The 11,501-nt window shown below is 45.9% G+C and overlaps 1 protein-coding gene across 1 annotated transcript; it reads left to right on the top strand.

The window, feature by feature from the left end:
• Positions 1-4,741: 4,741 nt before the first annotated feature.
• CD4 (CD4 molecule) lies at positions 4,742-10,316 on the top strand (the record flags this gene model as incomplete). Its single annotated transcript, XM_084226110.1, has 9 exons — positions 4,742-4,802; positions 6,329-6,508; positions 6,593-6,733; positions 7,006-7,278; positions 7,722-8,084; positions 8,211-8,453; positions 8,544-8,662; positions 8,902-8,969; positions 10,182-10,316. The coding sequence occupies 9 exons, from the start codon at positions 4,742-4,744 to the stop codon at positions 10,195-10,197; spliced, it is 1,464 nt and encodes a 487-aa protein (XP_084082236.1). The 3' UTR covers positions 10,198-10,316.
• Positions 10,317-11,501: the final 1,185 nt, after the last annotated feature.

The raw sequence follows: 11,501 nt of genomic DNA, 5'->3' as shown, positions 1-11,501 counted from the left end.
ACCATCTACAACGTCGCTCTTCCTCTTTTTTCTAAGATCCCTTTAAGTACTGAAAGGCTGTGATGAGGTCTCCCTGGCTTTTCCTTTGTCCTCCCCAGTGTCTCACAAACATGTCTGCCTGCAGCACAGCAGGGCTTGGCTCATCCAAACTGAGCATCCACCTCATCCCCACTAGAGGTTCTTGAGCACCCGGGGACGGTGCCCGCCTGATCTGCCACAGCCTCTCGTGGGGACCCTCTATTCACCAGAGCAAAATTAAGGAGGGATGATACCCAAATGTCATCCCAAGCACATAGAGTGCTTGGAAGGCTGATGAAGGAGCTGATTTCAGAGTGTATCACGGTGCCTTGATTAGTCACAGCCTCTGGTGGCTTTAGAAAGGCAGGTCTCAGCTTCCCTCTGGCCAGAAGGGAGCAGCCTGGGCTGCAGAGATGGAGCCACTTCTTGTGTCCTCTACGTGGTTCCAGGCATGTCACTGGCATTGGGGTACTTCATGGCTGAGGGCAGTAAGCTGGTGCTGACACAGTGACACCCTCCTTGTCCTGCTGGTGGGACCTCTCCCGGGGAGGATCAGCTGGTTTCACCCGTGTGACCCTATGGATCCTGCTCCAGTTCCACCCCCTCCCAGGCGCTCCAGTGGGACGGTGGCGTCTGCTCTTGGATGAGCAGAGATGCTCAGGAGGAAATGGAGGGAGGGTCAAACAGTCCAGGGGGACAGTAGGGACCATGAAATGACCTTCACTGCTGTCATAACTTTGCTCTCTGCTGGCTATTTTCATTGCACTTCGTCTCTTACCCTGCCCGCTGCTCGCCTGACATTTGCTTTAACATTAAGGAGTGAATTCAAAGAAACCACTATTTGGTAAAAGAGCCAAGTCAGCTTTGTTTCAGATTTTTAAACCGAGAAGAAGAGAGGTGAAGCCCTTTAGCCCAGAGCCCCACAGCTGAGCCCAACTCTCGAGCTGGGCAAGATGCAGCTGCGTCCCTGAGCCCCGGCCCGGCAGGCAGCGCAAGGGGAAATGCCGCAGCGGAAGCTGAGGTGTGGAGCCCCAGTGGGGAGGAAGGGCTGGGGGGCCCCCCACCCTGACGGAACGAGCTGCTGGCAGATCAAAAGCACAGCCACAAACAAGAGCGAGAGGAGAAACCAAAACCACACTGCAAGAAAGAGGCTCAGGAAAACACTGAGAAAAGGAGATGGCCTGCTCTGCATCAGGAGCGGTTGCTCAGTTTTTATTTGTTGGGGTTTTTTTAATTCAAGTTTCCTCCTGTGTCATGCCAGTGGCAGCCTGTGGAGAGGTCTCTGTAGCCATCAGCCACTGGGGTTCCGTACTGGAGGGACCGAGGGGCTGCCGGCCCTGCTCTCTAGCAGATGTTCTCCAGGCGTGACTTGGTCCTGCAGGCATCATTCTCTGAAGCAAGCCCACTCACTACCTCAGCTCTCCTTTTCCTATCCCTCAGAGAGGCAAGGATCATTAAAATAAGTCAAGAAGGAAATTAAACCAGTTTAATAAGAGGGGGAAGTTAAAATGAAAAGGAAATCAATGTTCACTTGGGAGGGAGCCCTGCTCCTCCGTTGCTAGATGTGCTAATAAATCAAGTATGCCTGGACTGTTTCTGGCACAGAGGCCAGCTGGCATGAGATGGTCTGGGCTATTAAACTCACTTAACCTCCAAAATGAACTGGCCACATGCCAGCCACCTAATGGGAGAGGTCCCTGGCCCATGCTAACACCTAAATGCATCCCAAGAGTTGCTCGGGAGAGGGAGAGTTGTCCCCGGCCAAAAATGTGTCAGGAAATGTACTAGCAATTTAACAGGACTGATGAGTATGTTCCAGTGCCTGGGGACATTCTGTGACACCGCTTAATTTATGAGTACCACCGTAAGATGCAGCTGGGCTGCCTGTAAGGAGGCTGTGGGTCTGCTACAAGCATCCGCTAATGAGAGCAGCTTGCTCGGCTAACACAGCGGAGCCTTGGCTCTCTGAGATCTGTAAACTCCGGAGCAGCCTTGCCTGGGATCTGGCCTGGAGGGATGCAGAAGGAGATCGAAAGGCAGGGGGGAATAGGAAGTGGCATGCATGAGAAGCAGAAATAAGCGGGGAGAGAAGGAAAGTGTGTAAAAGAAATCCTAGCTGAAGGCAACCCATTTTCCCCACTGATTAGTAGCATGTGGGTGGTAACATCACACTGTGGAGATCTGCCACAGAAATACAAAGATTAGTGTGAACAAAGTGGGAATGCAGAAGAGGTGAAACCAAGAGAAGAAACAGAAGAACAAAGATGCATCAATCTGCATCTACCAAGATGCACAAGGTCAGCAGTTCACCAGTCCCACAGTGCTCTGGTTGTGTGGTTTTGCTCAATAACCAGGAAGCAAGAAGACAATGAATAAACTGAAGCCATATGACAGGAGAATAGAGATTCCCAGTCAAAACAAAATTATGAGGTGTGACTCAGCGATTTCATTAATTTTTACTTGTTCCATTACCTTCAAGTTTTATATGAAGTTTAATGACTTAAAAAATTTGAAAGCCATCACTGAACTGTTAATTCACAGATATTACTTTAGAGTGGGGGCTGACTTTTTCATCCCACAGGAACAGGTGATGTGAGATTTCACAGCAGGGATGAGGTTTCTCCTGCCACCTCAGGAATGGATCTTACTCAGGGCCCTGTGCCAGTTCTCAGTTATCGATGTTCCTTTGGAGTGAGATGCATACAGATGCCTTGTTAGTGCCCCTTTCTTTATTCTGTAGCTTCACCCAGCAAAATGCTTCATCACTGCCTCTGCATCTTGTTAGGAGTGATCTCCAATCATCCACACTTGCTCCTTTGTTTTACAATTTTCACAGAAAACAGCTCATGCAAATGTTTCCTGGCCTGGGGTGGGTTTTTTGTTTTGCACGAGGCAAGCCACAAGTCTCCTCTGACTGTGTCTTTGCCACCTGTTTCTCTTCTGATGGTGCATATGGGTGCTGTCTTGTTCTTGCACACATATTTTTCATCTGTGCATGTCTGTACATCAGTCTGGATGTCAGATGTTGTGCTGACCTGATCTCCATTTAAATGTAGTGCTGATGTTTTCATCTACTCTTCACTAACTTCACATGCTCTGATCATTAAATTAATTTCAGTATTAAATTATCCTCTAATAGAATATATTACACTGAATATTGCACATCATACATATAAATACTGTGGAAAATTATTCATGCATTTCTTTTGAGTTTAATCCCATTAAGGCTCCAGCCTTCAGTCTGTCACACACCTGACATGGGGACTGCCTGCTTTCAGAGAAGTGAGGTCACCTCACTGGCTTGCTCACTCCCCAGGGCATTTAAGCTGCTTGGCTTCCCTTCTGTGGTACATGCCTTGGTTTAGGGATGGAGAGCTCAGTAGTGTCCTTGCACCAGCAGCCATGGTCCCTTTCACCTTGTCCCCCAACCCAGCTGCAGCTGTCAGCAGCACTTGGTCTTTGCTACACTCAGAAACTGCATCTGATTTGGTAACTCACCTTAGCATGACCATTAGCTTCCAGTTCCCACTTAAGGTTTTGCTACCATTAACACGACTTCTTCTTTTGGACCTCATTCCTCCCTTCTCCCCATACTTTTCATTGAATAGTCCTAAGAATTCAGGCAGGTCTTTCCAACATCAGACTTACTGGTTATTGAGATTTTTAAGGTAAGAAGTTAAAAAAAAAAAACAAACCCAAACCTGAAGAAAAATATTAATGACATATGGCTGTAATTGTAGAATCACAAAATTACATGAAAATATTTAGATGGCAAGGGACATTGGGAGGTCTCCAGTTAGTTCTCCTACTCAGAGCTGAGTTGACTCTAAAACTACATCATGTTGCTCAGGGCTTGACAAGGCAACTTCTGAGCATCTCCAATGGTGGAGATTGCCTGGCATCTCTTGGCATCTATTCAGTTGCTGAACCACCTTCAGTGGGAAGAAAGTTTTCCTTCTATCTAGTCAACACTTCCCTGCTCAACATATGGCTGCTCCCTCCCCTGTGCACATCTGAGAAGAATGTGGCTTATTCTTCTAGGTAATATCCATTAGATAATGGGAAACTGAATTAGATCCCACTTTGGCTCCCTTCTCCCTCTCCTGTCAAGCCCAGTTTTCTGCCTCTCCTGTATGTCAGGTGCTCCAACTTCCTCACCATGTCACTAGCCCTCCACTGAACTCTGTACAGTTTGTTGGCACCCTTCTTGTACCAGGGGCCCAAAACTGTACCCTATATCCTAGATGAGACCTCAGGTGTGCCAAATAGAGAGAAATAATTACTTCACTCTACTTCCAGCAGAGCTGGATGTGCTCTTGCTAATGCAGCCCTGTATGTGTTTAGCTTTAATCTCTGCAAGAGTGATGATAACCCACCATAGAGAAGTAAAAAAGCACAGAACTCTTGGCAGTATAAACAGCTGCTGCCTGATGAATGCCAGAAACCTAGGGATGAGTAAAATGAAATGTTTATTACCAAACTCCAGGGGCACGCTGCAGATGGATTCTTTGCTGAAACAAAGGGCTCTGGTGACTTTCCCAACAAGCTTCCATTTTCCTGTGCTGAAGGATGGTGGGAGCTGACTGGGAACACAAGTCCCATCCATCGAGGTCTGAATAATCAAACATTCTTAACAGAGCATTTGTATCTTCCAGGATAAGATCCCTTGGCAGTGGCAGCATTTCCAGCGCTGCTCTCCGGGGAGGGGAGGAGCATTCCCAGGATGGAGCCGAGTGGCACAGCCCTGAGCTGCATGCCCGCTGCCTTCCTGCTTCTGCATCTGGGTGAGTCCTGGGCCCAGCAAACCCTCATGGTTCTCGCAGCCTTTTCACAAGCCTCACAACCCTCGGTGTGTTTCTAGGCTCTTTCTGGTGTGTTGTATAAGTTTCCTCACATGGTTCAGCTTTGGGACTCAGATTGTTCCCAGCCACCTGCTGAGCCTGCCAGCCAAAAACAGGGTTTGGGGAGCTGCCCCACAGAGATGCAGGAGTGGGGATCCTGTGAGAACCAGGATACACTCCAAGCAGAGTGGAAAATATGCCCTCCCCATTGCCTCCAGCTGTCTGGGCCAAAACATATCTGTGATGCGTAACCACATCTGGGATGTGATCTTCAGAATCTCATCACAGATTTGCCCTTGCAAACGGAATGCTACTGGCTTGCTTAGCTTGACTGCTAATGTTTTAAGCTTTGGTGGATTTTTTAGTGGTCATTTTCCAAGAAAGGAAAGACAGTGAATAAGGCCAAGTCTGCATTTCTCAGATACTCAGCTTTGATTCCTCTGGTCACAGAGAAAAGATTGGAAATCTTTTGTGCAAAAAGATTTTCTAAAAGCAAAAGATACCAACTCTTATTAATAACATTTATAATTTCACAATTAAAGACAAAATCATAAACTTCTGTAGTCCAATGTGCAATAATCGAAAACCTGTATGGGTACTGCTGCAGGTGACCTCTTGGAGGGATGTAACTTCTGACAAACCCTACATTAAACTCATGTAAACTTTAATTTTACACTTCTGTAGCTCTTCAGTACTCAGGTCACCTCGGAGATTTGCAGGTTAAGCATCTCTAAGAGCTTACCAGCAGCAAGGCAGGAGATCACAATCCTGTTATTCCAATCTTACCTCTGGCAACTCCATCTCTTTATTAAGGTCTCCTGCAGAAACCTTCTTTATATTGAAGGAAAGGAAATTACTTTCCCAAGAAACAACTCCTAATGTCTCTTCAACCTTATACAACCTATTTCTTTTACTGTCACATAGTCCTCCTCTAAAGAACAGGAACCTGACATTAGATCAGCCTTCTTTCTTTTTTATTTTATTTCTTCATTTTTTTGTGTTTTCAGTCTTCATCCATGCAAAAACTGGAAGAAGGTGTGAGCAAATTTGTCAGTGGTTGACATCAAGTGTTGACTGGGGAGTGAAGGAGGGCTGACATATGCTGTCCTTCATTTGCTACCTGTAGAATAACTAAGTCTTATCTAGTAGAAAAGGGTTGCTTCAGTAAAATTGTCAGCATTTCAAAATTATGAATGATGGTCAGTCCACCATAACTACTGGTATTTTCTTTTTTTTCTGAATGTATGTGAAAGAGGATAACCACATAATAAAAGAGATTGATTGATTGATTGATTGATTGATTGATTGATGATATAAAGGAGTGACAAATTCAGAAATTAAGGATAATTTCAGTATCTGGGAAAGGGAGCAGAAATATCAACATATTTTTGGAGGGCTGGGAAGTGTTTACTGAGCCACCCTTCAGAGAGTGAACTTACGCCTTTTTTTGGGTGGGTATTGACTTTTAGGTCTCATCTCCAGTATGGCTCAACAAAATGAATTCCAGACTGGGCTTGCAGGAGGGGAGGTGACCCTGAACTGCACAGGCATACTTCCTGACTCACAATTATCTCGGGACTCAGTTGTGAGCTGGAAGTACTATGATACTGTACTATGGCGGAAAGAAAAGGATCGTAGATATTGGAAAAGTAAGGCTTCCAATTCATTACCCCTTCTCCCTTCACACAGCTGAGAAACCTCTTCCCTCCTAACCAAGCCTATTTTTTCAAAAGAGCCAACTCTTATTACTGGCCGGTCCGACATCAAGGCGCAATACAAGCTGCGGGTGTGGAATTTGAAGCTCTCCGACGCCGGCATCTACACCTGTGAATACGGCACTCACAAAGTCCACACCTCGCTGCACATCATTAACTGTGAGTGAGTGAGTGAGTGAGTGAGTGAGTGAGTGAGTGAGTGAGTGAGTGGAGGGCTTTCAGTCATCAGCAGGGGAGGGGACCATGGAGCTTGGGGAGACCTCTCTGCTGGGATTCTTTATCCAGCTGCATTTCTTCTGTCCCGGGCTATCACGGTTCATTTCTCCTCCATCTCCAGAGCACAATGTCTTCATGTTCTCTTTGCTGGAACACTTGTCTCTCTCTTGCAGGAAGAGGAACTGACTTACTGGCTGTGCATTTTCTTTTCACAGTGACAATCTCTTCGGATGGGCATTTTCTGCAAAATGAAGTCCCTGAGCTGATTTTAATTCAGAATTCATCCAGTTCTCTACCCGATCTCAGCATCACATTGTTCGACAGTAACAATAACAGAGTAACGCCAGAATTACAAAACAAGAGCCGTCAAAAATACATAGTGAATTTAAAGAAGCTGGAGACTATGGACAGTGGGACTTGGGTGTGTCAGGTCCATTCAGACCCTGCATTGATAAATCAGAACATCCCCTTTGTTGTGAAGGTATTAGGTATGTGACAACAAAAATGGAACTCACACTGGCTTAGGAACCAGTGCTCCCTTCAGCTCATGAGTTTAACTTTTAATCTCCACATCCCAAGCTCTGGTGCTTGAGGGTTGACTTCCCAAGGCTTCCAGCAATGCAGCTTGGTGATTATTCTGCTGCCTGAGCTCTGTTCCACACTTGTACTCATTTTTCTCTCCAGGCTTGGTGAGGAGAAGAGTCTCCTTTCCTCGGGATCTGTTCTTCTCAGCTCTGCTGTGCTTGGGAGCTTTGGATCTTTCTGCTGTCTTATTCTTTCTCTGTTTAACCTTCCTGGAGGATGTCGTGGCTTTTCTCCAAGTCCTTTTTAAACTGAGTGCAGCGTGCCTTACTCTGGATCAACGGCAGACATGGGGAAGTGTAACCATGGCTTTTCCTGCCTCTGTATTCCTTGTCTCTTCTAAATTCAGGTTTTCAGAATCCAGATTTGGAAAGAAAGTATGCAACTGTTGATAGTACTGTCATCTTGTCATGGCATCTTAACTCCCAGAAGATAAAATGGAGAGAAAGTTTCACAGGACAGCTGAATTGGAAACAACAGGAAAGTGCAAAATCTCATGAGCTGCTTGATTTCAACGTCACAGCAGAAGGGCAGCTGCATGAGACTAAAAAAAGCAACAACTTGTTGTTTGAGATACCTGAAAGAAAACCTGAAAGTACTATAGAAGTGAAGCTCCCCAAAGTCCATTTCAACCATTCTGGCCAGTACCAGTGCCAGCTGGAGTACCAAGGAAGACATGCACAGAGCAAGATAGAGCTGGTGGTGATGAAAGGTGAGAGGAAGGAAGAGAAGTGGGTCATGAGGAGGAGGATCTACAGAAACCTGCGAGCCACAGAAGCATGGGGATGGACCCATCTTCGCATCCCCTCACTCACATGTCCTTGTCTTGCCTTTACAGTCTCAGCTAACCCTGCTGGGCCACTGTCCAGAGGGGCCAATGTGACCCTGACCTGCCAGGTCTCTGGACCGCTCGCACCCAATGCCTACTTGCGCTGGGAACGTGTGAATGGCACCAAGATGGACTTTAGGAACTCAGAGCAGCGTGAAGTAAAGTTGGAGGTGAACATCAGCGCTGCAGGGCTGTGGAGCTGTCACCTCATAGAAGACAATGACAAGAAGATCAGCTTTCACTACCACGTGGGTATGGAAATCAGCATCAGGTCTCTGCCCCAACCCTAAAGCTATAAAATTCTATTTGTTTCTGTGTCTAAATATTTGTATCCTCCCACAGAGGAAGCTTCTGTTTGGATTAACTCTGTGATAATTGGAGCAAGCATTGGAGGCAGTTTATTGGCGTTTGCCCTTGGGTGCCTGTGCATCGTCAGTGGTGTAAGCTGGCAGCGGAGAAGGGTGAGTGCCACGGTCCCTGTGAAAGGTGCAGAGATTACTGGCTCTCCAAACCACAGGAGGAGTCAGATTTCCTGTCTGGGTGCAGGGCAGGACAGACAAAGGGTCAATCCTTAGACTGAAGGCAAGTTTTTGAAATGAGCAGTGTGCAGATGTCAGACAGCACTTAACTACCACTTCAGAGGAAAGCATTTGAAGCATAAAAAATATTCAATTGTTCTTTGTCCCTTCTCTCCTGGCAGCAACGGGCAAAAAGGATGGCACAAGCAAGACAACACTTACTGGAGAACAAGACATGTCAGTGTCAACAGTAAGTGGCAATGAGGGCACCCAGAATGGGCAAAGACTGTTTTCAAGAGAGAGGAGCTGGATGACTGAGCAGTGAGAAATTGAACTTGAGCCTCTTTGGTGAAACAGTACAGCAGCATATTAGCATTTTCAGCTCTTGCTCATGTTAAATCCTGCTTAAGAGTTATGAGCTATGCTAAATCCCACACCCATGGCAGCACTGTGCTGGGAAACTTTTGAGGAAAGTTCTTTCATTCAAATTACCTTAGTGTTGAGAGATGTTAGCTGAACCCAAGCAGGAGTTCCAAAGTCCTTCGGTAGGGTCCACAGTGAACCTGAGATCTGGATACCAAGGTTTTGGAGGTGGAAGGCACACAACCAAGCACAAGGATGAAACATAAATTTTAAAAATCCATGATGTCCATAATTTAATTCCAGCTCTGCTAGAGCATTGCTGGACTGCATTTGGTGAAAACTGCCAATAACCTCCCAGGAGTAACAAAAGAGGAGGGGAAAAAAAATCACAGAACAGTCTGATTTGTACCCTTTCCTAAAGGCCTTGGGTGATGTGAAATACACAATTGTGTCATGACCCTTTTCATGGGAGCAAGGATTTCTCAGCAGAGAAGCTGCCCTTTTCCATGTCTTTAAGCTTATATGGTATCAGGGATCAGAAGCAGCTGTTGGAAACACTGACAGCCATTCTGTCACTGGAAGTGGAGCATGAAGGGAAGTATAAATGGCTGCATGAACAAGTTCAATGAATGTTGGGGTACAGAACTGGACTTCTGCTTCATTTTCACCAGTGACATTGGCAAGTTGTGATAGTTTCACCTAATTTTTTTTCACTGTCACCAAGAATTCAGTGAGAATGTTTATTGGCAAATACTGCATCACAGCTGGAATGTTTATGTGGTGAAGAGAATAACGTGTCAAAAAATTCACCTTGTTTTCACCTACATTTTATCAAGGTTAAAAAAGAATCCCCATAGAGAGAGGACAAATTCTGTACAGATACATCAAAATCTAGATAAATCTGTGCTGTACAAGTGCTGATACAGTTGTTCTCTAACTCTCTTTGCCACGTAAGCAGCTCAGTGTAACTGAAACCTAAACTGCAGCCGTGTGGATGCTCAAGTAACTGTTTGCATCCTCAGCTACAGAGGCAGGCAGTCATTCTCTATGCAAAAAACCAAGTGGGGGGTGGTACTCATGTAGTACTTTTCTCTTGCAGCCGGCTGAAAAAGTAATACTGCAGCACTGACGTCACAAAGACTGATGAAGTCTCTGCCTGCACCTAACCACCTGGCAGCCCATAGTGCTCTGTGAATCCATCTCCCATTCTCCTGTTCTAATGAAATTCTTTATTCCTTCATCATTCCCCCAGTCTAATGCCATGGAGGGAGGCTGGCTGGCTAGGAGCCAATGGACCAGACAAGAAACCCCGAGGGGTTATGATTGATCCTCAGTCCTATAATGAGAGATGCTGAACAGAAGATATGTGTATATACACACACACACATATATATAATATGCTTGTATTTTGTTCATGTACTTAATTTGACCTTCTTGTGGAACCAATTTTATGCGCTTCTTTTATCTGCCTGAGCGACAATAAATTACTTTGGGGTTGGGAGTTATTTTTTGCAAGCTGGACTACATTTTTTCTGAGGCACTCTTGTCTGGTTCAAATTCACATTTCTCTCTTTCCTGCTAGGATTTGAAATGCTGATTTTCACTATCTTCGACCTCCTTGGCTGCCATGAGCCTTCCTTAATGCACCAGGTCTTTGCTCTCTGTGAAACCTCTCTGTCCATGCTCATGTGCCTTTCCTGGGCACTCTGTGCTCTGCATATCTACCCCTAGGCCTACATATCTGATCCCCTATATCTATCTGTCAGCCTGTGGCTTCACCTCCCCCATAACAAGCTAAAAAACAAGTAAAAACAGCACAATCAGTGGGATAATTCAGAACTAACTTTATCAGGAGGGCAGCCCAGGATACCAATAGATTCTGGAAGTCAGAGCCCGAAGGAGTTCCGAATGTTGATTTAGAAGGTAAGTTTGGGAATGATGTGAGAAAGTAATTGCCTAGGAGAACAAACCAGCCTTGAACTGCCTAGTCCCACAGAGTGCAGACAGCAGATGCTTCTGAGAAAGCCATTGAAATTGTTTCTCACCGAATGACCCCCTTTTTTTTGGCTCAAGGAGATGAGAAGAGGGAGTGAAAAGCCCATGAAATTTCAGATGGAACTAAAAGCATGTTGCAGAGATGACAGAATGTCCTGAAAGAAAAATGCTGCTAAAATATGTACACAGAAGTCTTGTGTTTATAGAAGTTACTCCACTGTCTGTCTGCTAGCAGCAGGTCAAAAAGGCCTTGAGGTCCTACAGCTGTCACTGGCTGCAGTTCTGCTTTGATGGTGTGTGCTGGCCTTGCTGGGGACAGGCACAGAGGGGCACTGGGCTCTGGGAAGGGCTCCCTGTGGTGCAGACCCTCGGAGGGATGCCTGCTGCTGCTGGAGGAGGCGTTTTCTGTGTGTCAGTCACACAC

Source organism: Fringilla coelebs (assembly GCF_963513975.1).
Source record: "Fringilla coelebs genome assembly, chromosome: 2".
NCBI lineage: Eukaryota > Metazoa > Chordata > Aves > Passeriformes > Fringillidae > Fringilla > Fringilla coelebs.
This window is presented reverse-complemented; position numbering and strand designations above follow the sequence as displayed.